The sequence below is a fragment of the Ranitomeya imitator genome, chromosome 6 (genome assembly GCF_032444005.1).
Source record: "Ranitomeya imitator isolate aRanImi1 chromosome 6, aRanImi1.pri, whole genome shotgun sequence".
Classification (NCBI taxonomy): domain Eukaryota; kingdom Metazoa; phylum Chordata; class Amphibia; order Anura; family Dendrobatidae; genus Ranitomeya; species Ranitomeya imitator.
Genome location: NC_091287.1, coordinates 80,095,907 through 80,115,222, shown reverse-complemented (window position 1 = coordinate 80,115,222; position 19,316 = coordinate 80,095,907). Strand labels below are relative to the sequence as shown.

At 43.4% G+C, this 19,316-nt stretch overlaps 1 protein-coding gene across 2 annotated transcripts in view; it reads left to right on the top strand.

Annotated features, from left to right (window-relative positions):
* Nucleotides 1-19,316, top strand: part of LOC138641967 (ATP-binding cassette sub-family B member 5-like) — a 126,214-nt gene that overhangs the window by 60,101 nt on the left and 46,797 nt on the right. For both annotated transcript variants that reach the window (XM_069729812.1, XM_069729811.1), the window contains exons 11-13: nucleotides 18,391-18,501; nucleotides 18,624-18,749; nucleotides 18,840-19,043. In XM_069729812.1, the coding sequence (XP_069585913.1) occupies nucleotides 18,391-18,501; nucleotides 18,624-18,749; nucleotides 18,840-19,043 (441 nt within the window). The remainder of the gene's footprint in view (nucleotides 1-18,390; nucleotides 18,502-18,623; nucleotides 18,750-18,839; nucleotides 19,044-19,316) is intronic.

Genomic DNA, 19,316 nt, shown 5'->3' with positions numbered 1-19,316 from the left:
GGTGCTCTCCAGTGGTCTGTGCCTGAGAGGATGTGGCACTAATTGAAGTTCCATCCGACAACGGCTTCTGTCCTCTCCCTGCAGAAACTCCACGCCCACGACCACCTGCCTTACTCCTTGCCTTCTTCATCTTGGTAAACTGATAAAGATAGGCAGAAAAGTACTAAGGGCTTAGTGTGCTTATTCCTGAACAGCTGCTAACAGGTATAAGACACACTAATTTTATAAAGTGTGGACTAGACTTTAATATGAGATAATGTGGCCTACACAACTGTAAAGTGGAGTGTTTGGTGAACTTTATTAACTTTTTGTTTCTTTCTCAAAAAGACACTGGATGTGCACCAAGATGTAAAACCGATAGTATCACAAACTTTTTGTAGCTTTTACAATGCAGGAAGATAACCTACAATGTAATAGATGAGGCTTCAAAAAAATTGGCTAATACTAATCTGGCTGAGGCTGCAGGGCAAAAGCCAGCAGAAAGGCTCCTCTATCTACTCCTATATAGTGATTTCAAGCAATCTAGCTGGATACGGATGGAACGACACTAATAGGAGAAATCAGGAAAAATGCGCTGCACTAATGCAAAAAAGGACAATGTATGAGGCAGTGATGCACGCTGAGTGGACTACAACACGAGGTGGCTGCAGAACACAACTACAGCGTGAGCTGCACTCACACACACAGACCTCGCAGACAGCCGTGATCAGCACTGCAAGACAAATGAAAGCTTCTCAATTCTCACACAGCGGTTGCTAAAGTAGCCTGTGTAAAGCACAATAAAGCAAATCGCTAGCTCAAACTGTTCCTCAGGGTCAGAACAGCAGCGTCTGGTCCCTAAGTAAATTCACAGCAGAGTGAACCCAAAATGGCGGCGGCGGCTTTTATAGTGCATCATGACATCATTTCAGCAGCCAATCACAGCCATGCCATTAGTTAACATTAGGGTTGAGCGAAACGGGTCGAACATTTTCAAAAGTCGCCGACTTTTGGCTAAGTCGGGGTTTCATGAAACCCGATCCGACCCCTGTGCGGGGTCGGCCATGCGGTACGCGACTTTCGCGCCAAAGTCGCGTTTCAATGACGCGAAAAGCGCCATTTCTCAGCCAATGAAGGTAAACGCAGAGTGTGGGCAGCGTGATGACATAGGTCCTGGTCCCCACCATCTTAGAGAAGGGCATTGCAGTGATTGGCTTGCTGTCTGCGACGTCACAGGGGCTATAAAGAGGCGTTCCCGCCGACCGCCATCTTACTGCTGCTGATCTGAGCTTAGGGAGAGGTTGCTGCCGCTTTGTCAGAAGCAGGGATAGCGTTAGGCAGGGTCCATTAACCACAAAACCGCTTGTGCTGCAGCGATTTGCACTGTCCAACACCACCCTCGGTGTGCAGGGACAGTGGAAGTTTTTTTTTTTTTTTTTTCCCCTCAGCGCTGTAGCTCATTGGGCTGCCCTAGAAGGCTCCCTGATAGCTGCATTGCTGTGTGTACGCCGCTGTGCAAACCAACTGCTTTTTTCAAAGCACAAATCCTCTTGTTCCTTCCTTTCTGCACAGCTATCTTTTTTGTTTGTCCACACTTTTTATTTCATTTGTGCATCAGTCCACTCCTTATTGCTGCCTGCCATACCTGGCTGAGATTACTGCAGGCAGGGAGATAGTAGCTGCCTGCCATACCTGGCTGAGATTACTGCAGGCAGGGAGATAGTAATTGTAGGACATTCCCTGTGTTTTTTTTTTTTTTTTTTTGGTGGGAGATTAAGATTGGCAATTTGGCATTTCTGCTAGAGTGCCATCCCTGTGTGTGCCATCTCTCTCACATAGTGGGCCATAGAAAGCCTTTTCATTTTTCTGTATTTTTTTTTGTGGGGTGTATAAATTCTCCCTGATAAAAATACAGTGGGAGATTAATATTGGCCTTTGGGCTTGTGTGCCAGTCCTGAGTGTGCCATCTCTCTCACAAATAGTGGGCCATAGAAAGCCTATTTTATTTTTTTTGGGGTTTTATAAATTCTCCCTGAAAAAAAGGGAGATTAATATTGGCCTCTGGGCTTGTGTGCCAGTCCTGAGCGTGCCATCTGTGCCAGCCCTGAGCGTGCCATCTCTCTCACAAATAGTGGGCCATAGAAAGCCTATTTAATTTTTTTTTTGGTTTTATAAATTCTCCCTGAAAAAAAGGGAGATTAATATTGGCCTCTGGGCTTGTGTGCCAGTTGTGAGCGTGCCATCTGTGCCAGTCCTGAGCGTGCCATCTCTCTCACAAATAGTGGGCCATAGAAAGCCTATTTAATTTTTTTTTTTTGTTTTATAAATTTTCCCTGAAAAAAGGGAGATTAATATTGGCCTCTGGGCTTGTGTGCCAGTTGTGAGCGTGCCATCTGTGCCAGTCCTGAGCGTGCCATCTCTCTCACAAATAGTGGGCCATAGAAAGCCTATTTAATTTTTTTTTTGGTTTTATAAATTTTCCCTGAAAAAAGGGAGATTAATATTGGCCTCTGGGCTTGTGTGCCAGTTGTGAGCGTGCCATCTGTGCCAGTCCTGAGCGTGCCATCTCTCTCACAAATAGTGGGCCATAGAAAGCCTATTTAAATATTTTTTTGGTTTTATAAATTCTCCCAGAAAAAAAGGGAGATTAATATTGGCCTCTGGGCTTCTGTGCCAGTCCTGAGCGTGCCATCTGTGCCAGTCCTGAGCGTCCCATCTCTCTCACAAATAGTGGGCCATAGAAAGCCTATTTTTTTTTTGGGGGGGGTTTTAGAAATTCTCCCTGGAAAAAAAAAGGGAGATTAATATTGCCCTTTGGGCTTGTGTGCCAGTACTAAGCGTTCCATCTCTCTCTCTCTCTCTTAGTCAGTGGGCCATAGAACGCCTATTTTTGGTTTTATTTGTTTTCTAAATTCTCCCTGAAAAAATCATTTTATTTTATTTGGTTTCTAAATTCTTCCTGACAAAATCATATTTTTTTTATTATTTTTTTTTCTAAAGTCTCCCTGAAAAAAAAAAAAAAAACAGTGGGAGATTAATATTGGCCTTTCTGCTTGTGTGCCAGTCTTGACTCCTGGGTGCGTCATCTCTCAGTCAGTGGGCCATAGAACGCCTATTTTTGGTTTTATTTGTTTTATAAATTCTCCCTGAAAAAATCATTTTATTTTATTTGGTTTCTAAATTCTTCCTGATAAAATCATATTTTTTTTATGATTTTTTTTTCTAAAGTCTCCCTGAAAAAAAAAAAAAAAAAACAACCAAAAAAAACAGTGGGAGATTAATATTGGCCTTTCTGCTTGTGTGCCAGTCTTGACTCCTGGGTGTGCCATCTCTCTCTCTCTCTCTCTCTCTCTCTCTCTCCAATTGTGGTCCATAGAAAGCCTATATTTTTTTTCCTTGATTTGGGTTCCAAAATCTACCAGAGAAAATAACTCCATCAATCATTGGTAGAAAAATATTGGCCTCTGGGCTTGTGTGCCACTCCTGATTCCTGTGTGCGTCATCTCTCAGTCAGTGGGCCATAGAACGCCTATTTTTGGTTTTATTTGTTTTATAAATTCTCCCTGAAAAAATCATTTTATTTTATTTGGTTTCTAAATTCTTCCTGATAAAATCATATTTTTTTTATTATTTTTTTTTCTAAAGTCTCCCTGAAAAAAAAAAAAAAAAAAAAAAAAACAGTGGGAGATTAATATTGGCCTTTCTGCTTGTGTGCCAGTCTTGACTCCTGGGTGCGTCATCTCTCAGTCAGTGGGCCATAGAACGCCTATTTTTGGTTTTATTTGTTTTATAAATTCTCCCTGAAAAAATCATTTTATTTTATTTGGTTTCTAAATTCTTCCTGATAAAATCATATTTTTTTTATTATTTTTTTTTCTAAAGTCTCCCTGAAAAAAAAAAAAAAAAAAAAAAAAACAGTGGGAGATTAATATTGGCCTTTCTGCTTGTGTGCCAGTCTTGACTCCTGGGTGTGCCATCTCTCTCTCTCTCTCTCTCTCCAATTGTGGTCCATAGAAAGCCTATATTTTTTTTCCTTGATTTGGGTTCCAAAATCTACCAGAGAAAATAACTCCATCAATCATTGGTAGAAAAATATTGGCCTCTGGGCTTGTGTGCCACTCCTGATTCCTGTGTGCGTCATCTCTCACTCAGTGGCCCATAGAAAGCATATAGTTTGTTACATTTGTTTTCTAAATTCTCCCTGCAAAAATCAATGTTTTTTTTTGGGGGGGGGTTTCTAAAGTGTTCCTGAAAAAAATAAAAATAAAAAAAAAATAATAGTGTGACATTAATATTAACATTTGTGCTTCAGTGACAGTCCTGCGTGTGGGGCATCTCTCTAATTTGCAGCCACCAAAAAAAGAGTGTGTAACATTGGGCCTGATTTTCGCTGTGGTCTCACCAACCTGTAAAGGGGTAGCTAAATCATACTGAAGTTATAGCTCACCGTGTAAGTTGTGTGACTGCAACAAATAACGTTAGTTTGGTTACGTTTTTAAAACAATGAGGAAGTCTAGTGGAAGAGGTCGTGGCCGGGGGCGTTCATTGTCAGCTGGTAATGAGGGTAGTGGTAGTGGTGGAGCATCAGGTGGTCGTGGGGAAAAAAATATTGCACCTAAGTCTGGAGCTGTGGAGCCAGGTTCGTCGTCCGGCTACACAAGGCCTCGAACGCTCCCTTTTCTGGGATTAGGAAAACCGCTTTTAAAGCCGGAGCAGCAAGAGCAAGTTTTGGCTTATCTTGCTGACTCAGCCTCTAGCTCTTTTGCCTCCTCTCGTGAAACTGGTAAAAGTAAAAGCAGCGCGTCGTTAGTGGATGTTCACGGTCAGGGACAAGTCACTTCCTTGTCCTCTTCAGCAAAAACAACAACAGAGAAGAATGCAGCAGGCGACACAACGGGTTACTCCATGGAGCTCTTTACACATACCGTCCCTGGCTTAGAAAGTGAAGCAGTTAACAGTCCATGCCCATTACAAATTGAATCTGACATGGAGTGCACTGACGCACAGCCACAGCCAGACTACTATGCTGGTCCTTTGACTCAGACCACAACATTGCCCTCGCAGGGTGCTGATCAAGAATCAGACCCTGATGAGACTATGTTGCCCCATCACGAACGCTATACCACCGAACGACACGGTGACACAGACGAAGTTGCGCAGGAGGTACAAGAAGAGTTATTAGATGACCCAGTTCTTGACCCCGATTGGCAGCCATTGGGGGAACAGGGTGCAGGCGGCAGCAGTTCTGAAGCAGAGGAGGAGGAGGGGCCGCAGCAGGCATCAACATCGCCACAGGTTCCATCTGCCGGGCCCGTATCTTGCCCAAAACGCGTGGCAAAGCCAAAACCTGGTGGAGGACAGCGTGGCCATCCGGTTAAAGCTCAGTCTGCAATGCCTGAAAAGGTATCCGATGCTAGAAAGAGTGCAGTCTGGCATTTTTTTAAACAACATCCAATTGATCAGCGCAAAGTCATCTGTCAAAAATGTTCTACTTCCTTAAGCAGAGGTCAGAATCTGAAAAGTCTCAATACTAGTTGCATGCATAGACATTTAACCACCATGCATTTGAAAGCTTGGACTAACTACCAAACGTCCCTTAAGGTTGTTGCACCCTCGGCCAATGAAGCTAGTCATCAACGCAACATCCCTTCCGGCAGTGTAGGACCACCATTTAGCGCACCACCTGCTGTATCTGTGCAGGTATCTTTGCCAGGCCAAAGCAGTCAGGGTCAGGGAATCACCAGTTTCGTAGTAGGAAACACTGCATCTAGGGCACCGGCGGCAACAATACCATCTCCCACCGTCTCTCAGTCTGCCATGTCCACCGGCACCCCCGCTAGTTCCACGATCTCCATCTCTCCAGTCCAGCTCACCCTGCATGAGACTATGGTTAGAAAAAGGAAGTACTTAGCCTCGCATCCGCGTACACAGGGTTTGAACGCCCACATAGCTAGACTAATCTCGTTAGAGATGATGCCCTACCGGTTAGTTGAAAGCGAAGCTTTCAAAGACCTGATGGACTACGCTGTACCACGCTACGAGCTACCCAGTCGACACTTTTTTTCCAGAAAAGCCATCCCAGCCCTCCACCAGCATGTTAAAGAGCGCATCGTCCATGCACTCAGGCAATCTGTGAGCACAAAGGTGCACCTGACAACAGATGCATGGACCAGTAGGCATGGCCAGGGACGTTACGTGTCCATCACGGCACACTGGGTAAATGTGGTGGATTCAGGGTCCACAGGGGACAGCAAGTTTGGGACAGTTCTGCCTAGCCCACGGTCTAGTAAACAGTTGTCTGTAGCCGTTCGCACCCCCTCCTCCTCCTCCTCCTCCTCGTCCTCCTGCAGAAGCAAGAGCTCGTCCACAGACCGCAGTCGCACAAACACTCCATCCGCACCTGCCACAGTTGCACACCAGGTCTCCCATTATGGGGCAGCTACTGGCATACGTCAGCAGGCTGTATTGGCTATGAAGTGTTTGGGCGACAATAGACACACCGCGGAAGTTCTGTCCGAGTTCTTGCAGCAAGAAACGCAGTCGTGGCTGGGCACTGTAGATCTTGAGGCAGGCAAGGTAGTGAGTGATAACGGAAGGAATTTCATGGCTGCCATCTCCCTTTCCCAACTGAAACACATTCCTTGCCTGGCTCACACCTTAAACCTGGTGGTGCAGTGCTTCCTGAAAAGTTATCCGGGGTTATCCGACCTGCTCCTCAAAGTGCGTGGACTTTGCGCACATATCCGCCGTTCGCCTGTACACTCCAGCCGTATGCAGACCTATCAGCGTTCTTTGAACCTTCCCCAGCATCGCCTAATCATAGACGTTGCAACAAGGTGGAACTCAACACTGCACATGCTTCAGAGACTGTGCGAACAGAGGCGGGCTGTTATGTTTTTGTGGGAGGATACACATACACGGGCAGGCAGTAGGATGGCAGACATGGAGTTGTCAGGTGTGCAGTGGTCGAAGATTCAAGACATGTGTCAAGTCCTTCAGTGTTTTGAGGAATGCACACGGCTGGTTAGTGCAGACAACGCCATAATAAGCATGAGCATCCCCCTAATGCGTCTGCTGATGCAAAGTTTGACGCACATAAAGGATCAGGCGTCTGCACCAGAGGAAGAGGAAAGCCTTGATGACAGTCAGCGATTGTCTGGTCAGGGCAGTGTACATGACGAGGTACCGGGCGAAGAGGAGGTGGAGGATGAGGAGGATGATGGGGATGAGTATATTTTTAATGAGGAAGCTTTCCCGGGGGCACGGGAAATTGGTGGCGTGGCAAGGCCGGGTTCTGGTTTTTTGAGGGACACAAGTGACGTAGATTTGCCTGCAACTGCCCCTCAACCAAGCACAACCGCAGATTTGACAACGGGAACTTTGGCCCACATGGCGGATTATGCCTTGCGTATCCTCAAAAGGGACACACGCATTACAAAAATGATGAACGATGACGATTACTGGTTGGCCTGCCTCCTTGATCCTCGCTATAAAGGCAAATTGCAAAATATTATGCCACATGAGAACTTGGAACTAATATTAGCAACAAAACAATCAACTCTTGTTGACCGTTTGCTTCTGGCATTCCCTGCACACAGCGCCCGTGATCGTTCTCACACGAGCTCCAGGGGCCAGCAGACCAGAGGTGTTAGAGGGGCAGAAATCAGAAGTGGCGTTGGCCAGAGGGGTTTTCTGACCAGGTTGTGGAGTGATTTTTCTATGACCGCAGACAGGACAGGTACTGCAGCATCAATTCAAAGTGACAGGAGACAACATTTGTCCAGTATGGTTACAAACTATTTTTCATCCCTTATCGACGTTCTCCCTCAACCGTCATTCCCATTTGATTACTGGGCATCCAAATTAGACACCTGGCCAGAATTGGCAGAATATGCATTGCAGGAGCTTGCTTGCCCGGCAGCTAGTGTCCTATCAGAAAGAGTATTCAGTGCTGCAGGTTCAATACTAACAGAAAAAAGGACTCGTCTGGCTACCCAAAATGTAGATGATCTAACCTTCATTAAAATGAACCACAACTGGATTTCAAAATCTTTTGCCCCACCCTGCCCGGCTGACACCTAGCTTTCCTATGAAAAGGTCTTGCCTGTGGACTATTCTGAATGACTTTTCCAATCTCGTAATTTTCTTCACCTGATTGTCCAGCATACGACATGTTTCCACCTCACGAAATGGCCAAACTCCCCACACGGGGCCGTGCTATCGCCACTTTGCGCTTGGACCCTTGAGAGTGCTGTTTGTCTGAAGAGGTGGGTGTGGCCGCTTTTGGTCGACGGCACTGCCACTGGGTCCCTCATAGTACAATAAAGTGTCTCTGGCGGTGGTGGTGCGCACCCAACGTCAGACACACCGTTGTAATATGAGGGGCCCTGTGCCTGTACCGCCGGCCACAAGCCAGTTCCCCCCCCAGCTCAAACAGTGCTCTACCACTAGCAAAATTATCTCTCACAGCTTCACCAATGTGTAGTCTAGGCGCTGACATCCTTCAATGCCTGGCACTGACAATACCATTGTTTTGACATTTTTGTTATGTTAGGCCTTCGAAGCCTGTCTGCGGTCCCTTCTTTCTACAACTACTACACTGACCAGGCCACTGCTGGCCGTGTTACCCTGGAACCAATTTAAAAGTGCCTATAGTCAGCCCAATTTTGTTATGTTAGGCCTTCGAAGACTGTCTGCCGTCACTCCTTCCACTAGACTTCCACTGACCATACACTGCTGCCCATGTACCCCTGGAACCAATTTAAAGTGCCTACAGCCAGCCCAATTTTGTTATGTTAGGCCTTGGAAGCCTGTCTGCGGTCACTCCTTCCACTAGACTTCCACTGACCAGACCACTGCTGCCCATGTACCCCTGGAACCAATTTAAAAGTGCCTACAGCCAGCCCAAGTTTGTTATGTTAGGCCTTCGAAGCCTGTCTGCGGTCACTCCTTCCACTAGACTTCCACTGACCAGACCACTGCTGCCCGTGTACCCCTGGAACCAATTTAAAAGTGCCTACAGCCAGCCCAAGTTTGTTATGTTAGGCCTTCGAAGCCTGTCTGCGGTCACTCCTTCCACTAGACTTCCACTGACCAGACCACTGCTGCCCAAGTACCCCTGGAACCAATTTAAAATTGCCTACAGCCATGTGTTATTATTTTAGGCCTTCGATGCCTGTCTGCGGTCACTCCTTCCACTAGGCCTCCACTGACCACACCACTGCTGCCCGTGTACCCCTGGAACCAATTTAAAATTGCCTACAGCCAGCCCAATTTTTTTATTTTAGGCCTTCGATGCCTGTCTGCGGTCCATTCTTTCAACTACTATTACACTGACCAGGGCACTGCTGCCCGTGTACCCCTGGAACCAATTTAAAATTGCCTACAGCCATGTGTTATTATTTTAGGCCTTCGATGCCTGTCTGCGGTCACTCCTTCCACTAGGCCTCCACTGACCACACCACTGCTGCCCGTGTACCCCTGGAACCAATTTAAAATTGCCTACAGCCATGTGTGATTATTTTAGGCCTTCGATGCCTGTCTGCGGTCACTCCTTCCACTAGGCCTCCACTGACCACACCACTGCTGCCCGTGTACCCCTGGAACCAATTTAAAATTGCCTACAGCCATGTGTGATTATTTTAGGCCTTCGATGCCTGTCTGCGGTCACTCCTTCCACTAGGCCTCCACTGACCACACCACTGCTGCCCGTGTACCCCTGGAACCAATTTAAAATTGCCTACAGCCAGCCCAATTTTTTTATTTTAGGCCTTCGATGCCTGTCTGCGGTCCATTCGTTCAACTACTACTACACTGACCAGGGCACTGCTGCCCAAGTACCCCTGGAACCAATTTAAAATTGACTACAGCCATGTGTTAATATTTTAGGCCTTCGATGCCTGTCTGCGGTCACTCCTTCCACTAGGCCTCCACTGACCACACCACTGCTGCCCGTGTACCCCTGGAACCAATTTAAAATTGCCTACAGCCAGCCCAATTTTTTTATTTTAGGCCTTCGATGCCTGTCTGCGGTCCATTCTTTCAACTACTACTACACTGACCAGGGCACTGCTGCCCGTGTACCCCTGGAACCAATTTAAAATTGCCTACAGCCATGTGTTATTATTTTAGGCCTTCGATGCCTGTCTGTGGTCCCTCCTTCCACTAGGCCTCCACTGACCTGTCTACTGCGGCCCGTGTACCCCTTGAACCAACCTAATAAAATATTTAAAAAATTAATTTGATTATAAAAAATAAGATCGTGTTGAGATCTCAAATGCAGACATTTTAACAATCAAAACAAACACACAACAAATATCTGGAACTGTACTACAAAGGTCCAACAGCTACAATTTCTTTCTCCTGCAAGAAGTTAACTGAAAGTTTTTTGGAGTTGTTAACACAGATATGGCATCCACCGAGTGTTGTCCTGTCGCGTCTCCTTTAAATTATTTCCAATAAGATGTTAAACTATTAATTTAATAAAATCAATAATTAAAAAAATAATTGAGTAAGTCAAAAGCACATTGCAAATAAACATTAATTACAAATCAAGAAGCATGGCGCGTCCGAGGGTGAGTAGATACCGAATAAGAATATAATCACCCTCGGACGCGCAATGCTTATTTACAACAGCCTTCCTTCCTAAGAATCAGCCCTTCCGTGGTGTAGAGAGAGGTTGTGTTACACTCCAAGGTGTTCCCCAGGTTGCCTTTCCTGAGCTTCTATCTTCAGGCTCTCATTAAATTGTGGTTAAATGGAACAACTGCATTTGGCGTACTAGTTGGTTTGGGGCCTACTATCGGTGTCTGCCACTCCTTGCTGTTCTCCTGGTTTCCTGTCCTGAAATTCCATTTTCAGCCTCTCGTTAAGTAGTTGTTAATGTTAGACTGCATTTGGCCTACTAGTTGGGTTGGGGCCTACTATCGGTGTCTGCCACTCCTTGCTGTTCTCCTCCACTGAACAAAGCTGTGCCGCCTGTTTACTACGGTTGCCAATTTTGAACTGCATTTCGACTACTTACTGATTTGGCCCTACTCTCTGTGTCAGCCTCTCATTCCAGTTGTCCTCCACTGCAATGCCCCCTGGTTATTCCTGTGTTACCAATTTTGAACTGCATTTAGCCCACTTTCTTCTTTGGGCCTATATCTGTGTTTCCACTTCATCGTGCCCATTGCCCAGCCAGTGATAGATGAGTCTGCTGGTACATTGACCCATAACGCAACATTCCCCGTGCACGCTACACAACAACATTGTGACCCTGCTGAAAGTCAGGTTGCTCTTCCCGCATACCATACCACCTTACACGGGGACAAAGAGGAAGGTGCAGATGAAAGTGCAGGTTCCTTCATCAGGTGGGGGGAGGAATACTAGTTGGCGACGTCACTGGCACAGGGCCTCTCATAGTACGCAAAAGTGTTGCTGCCGGTGGGAGGCGCCCCCGCCGTGCAAACACACCGCTGTACTTTGAGGGGCCCTGTGCCAGTGCCAATGCCAACGAGTGGGCCCCCCCCTGCTTGCTCAGGATCACAGCACTTGCAAAGTTGAAATACTTACCTCTCCCTGCTCCACTGCCGTGACGTGGTCCAGATTTACTGGGCCCACTAATTACTTGAACCAGCCCTACCCCCCACAACTTTAGCCAAATGACCCCCAATTTCAAATGCCTTCCAATTATTTTAAGGTAAATTACGCTTGACAAGCTTCATTAAGAAGAATGGATGGTTTTGACATTAAAATGGGCACTCTAGGTGTTTTCCTGGCCCCCACTCACTGCCGACTATGCTGCCCCATTGACTTGCATTGGGTTTCGTGTTTCGGTCGATCCCGACTTTACGTCATAATCGGCCGATTTCACTCGACCCGACTTTGGACATAGTCGGGTTTCGCAAAACCCGGCTCGACTCTAAAAAGGTCAAGGTCGCTCAACTCTAGTTAACATGCCTAACATGCATAACAGGATGTGCCCACACTTCTTAGGATTCCTCATTGGCTGAATTAACCCCTTAGTGACCGAGCCAAATTTTTGAAATCTGACCAGTGTCACTTTATGTGGTAATAACTCTGCAACGCTTCAACAAATCCCAGTGATTTTGAGATTGTTTTTTCGTGACACATTATACTTTATGATAATGGTAAATTTTGATCAACATTTTTTGTGTTTATTTATAAAAATTATCAAAAATTTGAGAAAAATGTTAAAAAATTAGCAATTTTCTAAATTTGAATGATTATCCCTTTAATCCAGATAGTCATACAACAGCAAACCATTAATAAATAACATTTCCCACATGTCTGCTTTACATCAGCACCATTTGTAAAATGTTATTTTATTTTGTTAGCATTTTAGGAGGTTTAAAAATGTAGCAGCAATTTTTCATTTTTTCAAAGAAATTTACAAAATTTATTTTTTTAGGGACTTATCCATGTTTGAAGTGACTTTAGGGGTCCCATATATTGGGGAAACCCCCAAATGTGATTCCATTTTAAAAACAGCACCCCTAAACATATTGAAAACTGCTGTCAGGTAGTTTATTAACCCTTCAGGTGCTTTACAGGAATTAATGCAAAGTGGTATGACAGAAATGAAAATGTGTATTTTTACCACCTAAATGTTGCTAACTTCTAAACAGATTACTACAGCCGTCAGACCCTAAGGCCGCTATTTGGTCATGAATTGCCATGGCAAACATCAGGACAACAAAATCATGATCTGAGGGCACCAATTGTGACAAAGAAGAAGCCCCCACACTCTGTTAACCATTTATAATGATGTAGTCACTATTGACAGCAGCATCTAAGGGGTTAAACAGATTTAGATGGTGCAAATACTAATCGTGTCTGATGCAGCAAGTTGTCAGCTATAGTGTACAACCGACAGATGCTGGATTGTCATCTGTATGGGGAGGCTATTCTCTTATATCTCAGGTCAGTTAAAAGACGTATTGGCGGTCATTAAGGGGTTAAATCAAACTGGCTAATTGCATTATGGGAACTTCCAATTCCGGTATTCAATATTGTAAAAGTATCGGAACTCAGTATCGGAACTCCGATACCACGAATATCGGCCGGTACTCGATATTGCAGTGTCGGAACGCTCAACACTAGTGATCACGTATCCCCAAGTATGCGACTTGCATACTTCAAGCCACATTCTGACTAGACATGTTCAGACTCGCTCAATTCACTTGTATTGAGTGAGGCCACGCACGTCTAGGCTGCACATGACTGCATGCATACTAGACACATACTTGTGGTCATGTGACCACCTGCACTCGCCAGCAAAAACGGAGACTCCTGATAGCATGTGGATACTGTGAGGAATCAAACATCTGCAGTCATGTAGAGTATTACCTGAACCCAGATTCCCCCAACCTTAAAGTGAACCTGTCACCAGGTGTCTGAAGACACAAAAAAGAATAGTAAAACCAAAAACACTCAGTTTGAAAAAATGTTGCAGTAATTCGCAAGTGCTAGTAAAAGATGTAAAAAACAGGGTATTTGGTTGATACGTTTTTTGCAAAAAATGTATACTAAGCTGCTCTACCAATCTTCACGGTATACCCTTATCAGAGCAGTCCTAACTAATGTATGCAATCCCTATCTGATGTATTTATAAACCTGATCATCTGTATATAACCTGTGTGAACGGGGTTCAGAGAGGAAAAATCCATGTGTGCATACAGGGTAGAACAGCTTTTGTGCAGATAGCCCAAGAGGAGTGGTGGAACTCCCCAGTCTTGTAGACACAAGAGAACAATTATGGAAACAGGAACACATGGGCTACTTGCACAGTGAACAAGTCTGTAGGATCATGTTCACACACCACCAAGAAACCTGAAGACACAAAAGAGAATAGTAAAACCAAAAACACTCAGTTTGAAAAAATGTTGCAGTAATTCGCAAGTGCTAGTAAAAGATGTAAAAAACAGGGTATTTGGTTGATACGTTTTTTGCAAAAAATGTATACTAAGCTGCTCTACCAATCTTCACGGTATACCCTTATCAGAGCAGTCCTAACTAATGTATGCAATCCCTATCTGATGTATTTAAAAACCTGATCATCTGTATATAACCTGTGTGAACAGGGTTCAGAGAGGAAAAATCCATGTGTGCATACAGGGTAGAACAGCTTTTGTGCAGATAGCCCAAGAGGAGTGGTGGAACTCCCCAGTCTTGTAGACACAAGAGAACAATTATGGAAACAGGAACACATGGGCTACTTGCACAGTGAACAAGTCTGTATGATCATGTTCACACACCACCAAGAAACCTGAAGACACAAAAGAGAATAGTAAAACCAAAAACACTCAGTTTGAAAAAATGTTGCAGTAATTCGCAAGTGCTAGTAAAAGATGTAAAAAACAGGGTATTTGGTTGATACGTTTTTTGCAAAAAATGTATACTAAGCTGCTCTACCAATCTTCACGGTATACCCTTATCAGAGCAGTCCTAACTAATGTATGCAATCCCTATCTGATGTATTTAAAAATCTGATCATCTGTATATAACCTGTGTGAACAGGGTTCAGAGAGGAAAAATCCATGTGTGCATACAGGGTAGAACAGCTTTTGTGCAGATAGCCCAAGAGGAGTGGTGGAACTCCCCAGTCTTGTAGACACAAGAGAACAATTATGGAAACAGGAACACATGGGCTACTTGCACAGTGAACAAGTCTGTATGATCATGTTCACACACCACCAAGAAACCTGAAGACACAAAAGAGAATAGTAAAACCAAAAACACTCAGTTTGAAAAAATGTTGCAGTAATTCGCAAGTGCTAGTAAAAGATGTAAAAAACAGGGTATTTGGTTGATACGTTTTTTGCAAAAAATGTATACTAAGCTGCTCTACCAATCTTCACGGTATACCCTTATCAGAGCAGTCCTAACTAATGTATGCAATCCCTATCTGATGTATTTAAAAACCTGATCATCTGTATATAACCTGTGTGAACAGGGTTCAGAGAGGAAAAATCCATGTGTGCATACAGGGTAGAACAGCTTTTGTGCAGATAGCCCAAGAGGAGTGGTGGAACTCCCCAGTCTTGTAGACACAAGAGAACAATTATGGAAACAGGAACACATGGGCTACTTGCGCAGTGAACAAGTCTGTATGATCATGTTCACACACCACCAAGAAACCTGAAGACACAAAAGAGAATAGTAAAACCAAAAACACTCAGTTTGAAAAAATGTTGCAGTAATTCGCAAGTGCTAGTAAAAGATGTAAAAAACAGGGTATTTGGTTGATACGTTTTTTGCAAAAAATGTATACTAAGCTGCTCTACCAATCTTCACGGTATACCCTTATCAGAGCAGTCCTAACTAATGTATGCAATCCCTATCTGATGTATTATACAGATGATCAGGTTTTTAAATACATCAGATAGGGATTGCATACATTAGTTAGGACTGCTCTGATAAGGGTATACCGTGAAGATTGGTAGAGCAGCTTAGTATACATTTTTTGCAAAAAACGTATCAACCAAATACCCTGTTTTTTACATCTTTTACTAGCACTTGCGAATTACTGCAACATTTTTTCAAACTGAGTGTTTTTGGTTTTACTATTCTCTTTTGTGTCTTCAGGTTTCTTGGTGGTGTGTGAACATGATCATACAGACTTGTTCACTGTGCAAGTAGCCCATGTGTTCCTGTTTCCATAATTGTTCTCTTGTGTCTACAAGACTGGGGAGTTCCACCACTCCTCTTGGGCTATCTGCACAAAAGCTGTTCTACCCTGTATGCACACATGGATTTTTCCTCTCTGAACCCTGTTCACACAGGTTATATACAGATGATCAGGTTTTTAAATACATCAGATAGGGATTGCATACATTAGTTAGGACTGCTCTGATAAGGGTATACCGTGAAGATTGGTAGAGCAGCTTAGTATACATTTTTTGCAAAAAACGTATCAACCAAATACCCTGTTTTTTACATCTTTTACTAGCACTTGCGAATTACTGCAACATTTTTTCAAACTGAGTGTTTTTGGTTTTACTATTCTCTTTTGTGTCTTCAGGTTTCTTGGTGGTGTGTGAACATGATCATACAGACTTGTTCACTGTGCAAGTAGCCCATGTGTTCCTGTTTCCATAATTGTTCTCTTGTGTCTACAAGACTGGTGAGTTCCACCACTCCTCTTGGGCTATCTGCACAAAAGCTGTTCTACCCTGTATGCACACATGGATTTTTCCTCTCTGAACCCTGTTCACACAGGTTATATACAGATGATCAGGTTTTTAAATACATCAGATAGGGATTGCATACATTAGTTAGGACTGCTCTGATAAGGGTATACCGTGAAGATTGGTAGAGCAGCTTAGTATACATTTTTTGCAAAAAACGTATCAACCAAATACCCTGTTTTTTACATCTTTTACTAGCACTTGCGAATTACTGCAACATTTTTTCAAACTGAGTGTTTTTGGTTTTACTATTCTCTTTTGTGTCTTCAGGTTTCTTGGTGGTGTGTGAACATGATCATACAGACTTGTTCACTGTGCAAGTAGCCCATGTGTTCCTGTCACCAGGTGTGGCTGATAAGAGTTACGGCCATCACTTTTCAGGGCTGATATACAGCACTCTATAATGCTGTATATCTGCCCCCAACCCGACCTGTAAGAAAAGAAAAATAACTTTTATTATACTCACCTGCGGGCGGTCTGGTCCGATTTGGCGTCGCTGGTTTTGGTCTGGCACCTCCCATCTTCTTACAATCCCCGTCCTCCTGCTTTCTTCATGCTTCATCCTTCATCATCTACACAGTCTCCACGGCACAGCGCTTCTGTTCAGGCGTATTTCTATGCCCTGTCGAGTTATTTTTCTTCTCTTACAGGTCGGGCTCGGGGCAGATATTCAGCATCATACAATGCTGTATATCAGCCTTGAAAGGTGATGGCTGTATCTCTTATCAGCCAAAACTGGTGGCAGGTTCCCATTAAATTACTCTAATAAAGATCATTGGTACTAACATCCAACAAAGAAAGCCTATTTTTAGTTTATGGTTTATAAGATTTATTCTTTGCATAAAGGAAAATTTTCCAGCCTTCTGATATAAATTACATTCTTCACCATTTTTAAACAGAAGCATTATTTACCCGTAGCTGCAGATACAGTGGTTGTTTTCCTGGACAGCGGCTTCAGGGAAGAAATTAAGTTAAATTCTCCCTGCAGATGCCTGTTTCCAGTCAATGAGACAGTGCAATGGTCACAACTCGCTTGCACAGTGAGCACGCTGTCATATCTCTCCTGCACTTTGACTGACTGCTTGTTCTTCATTGTGTGTGTATCTGTTAGTCAAGGTTCAGGGGGGTAAATTATTACAGCCCCACTTACTGCATAATGAATGGTGACTGTGTATCTCACAGCAGCATTACCTGCTGATTACCATTGTGTCTGCAAGTAAATAATGTACTTTTAGCTGACAGGTTCCCTTTAAGATATTTGTTAGCTGTCAGTGAAAGAGAACGCATTTCCTGAAATTCTCAATATTACATGAATTCAGAAACACTTTGAGATTTGATTTGGGTATCATAAAAATAGACCTGCCTGGCTAATCTCTTATTTTGTGGCCGTGTGGGCTTCTCTTTAATGCCGTGCAGCTCTGACATGTTGCAGATTATCACACCTTGTGCCGCGGTGGTCAGTTTCTCAACCATCACAGATCAGTGGAGCACAGTTTTTACGGCAGTCATTTTCCATCTCCTGAGTCACTGGGTAGGTCTCTCCCATCTGTTACCTCTTATCATCAGCAGGGGCCTCTCTTTCTCTCTCCTATAGAGCTCATTCACACAACTGAATTTTTGGCTTGACTGCTGCCCGTGAAAATAACAGATACCACTCGTGCCACTGTTATTCCGTGGGACAGTGCAGATGAATAATTTTTTTTTCACTAACCAAATCTGAATGTGAAAAAAACTGCAGCATTCACAAGTTTCTTCCGTAAATCGGATGAGACTCACCCGTTCAAGGGTATCGGTGCATGAAAAATATCAGATGTCGTAGGGAGCCACAATATAGCGTCCATTTTTAACAGTCACATTGAAATTCTGTAACATAGGAAACTGTAAGTGTCCCACAAATGAATAATAGCAATTTATCATTCTGATGTTCAGACTGTGTGAATTGCCGTTTTTTTTTTAACTAAGAGCAGAACTAGGAACAGCAAACTAATAACTTTAAAATGGTGAAGAATTGAGACGAAGGGATATTAGAAATATATCTAAATATTAATTTACGTAGCATTCAGTTTATTTATACAACCCTGGAAAACTTTGACATTAGTTAGGTGATGATTCCTGACTTTTCATACTTCACCAAATACTTTTGTGCGGACAATGACTTTTTTTACAATGATAAATTCTGCTAATTTGTGTCTGTATATTTTCTTTCCTATAACCACAGGTATCTGCAATTAACAGTTATTCATCCGAGGGGTATAAGCCTGATAATATCAAAGGAAATGTTGAATTTAAAAATGTGCATTTTTGTTATCCTTCAAGACCAAAGGTTCAGGTAAATCCCATTTTATTCCTTTGCTAGATGCCCTTTTACTCCATTGTCTTATGTTCTTGTGTGTTTTGTGTGGACTTGTCTTTGTGAAAACACACAACGGACTATTTTCTGTTCAAACTAAGGTTTTAAAAGGATTTAATCTAAAAGTTAAACCTGGGCAGACGGTGGCATTGGTCGGGCAAAGTGGTTGTGGGAAAAGCACAACAGTGCAACTCTTGCAGAGAATGTATGATCCTCAAGAAGGAATGGTAAGTATGGTATATTTTGATACTTTCTTTCAGATATTGGATTTTTTTTAATTTAGACTTGAGTTATTTCAGTGTTCTACTTTTTTTCAGATAATGGTTGATGGCCATGATGTAAGAACCTTGAATGTTAGACACTACAGAGAAATGATTGGCGTGGTCAGCCAGGAGCCCGTCCTGTTTGCAACAACCATTAAGAACAATATTAAATATGGCAGATTAGATGTGACAGATGAAGAAATAGAGCGAGCAGCTAAGGAAGCCAATGCCTATGACTTCATTACAGCACTGCCCGATGTACGTATGTGCAATTTATGGGGCACTGCTCATAGATTTGTTTTCAATTTTCAAGTATTTAATGACAAAAAGTCAAGATCCCCAACTTCTAACATTTGCACTTTACTTTTAAGGAGATGGATTTTCTATTTTTAATTTTAAATGGTTTTCTCTTATTTAAAATAAGTCATAGTTCAAATTATTACAGCAACTTAATAATTCGATAGTTCACAAACTGAACTTAAATCAGTCCCCTGGGACCAACAGTAAAATGCAAGAAATAATATGTAAAAC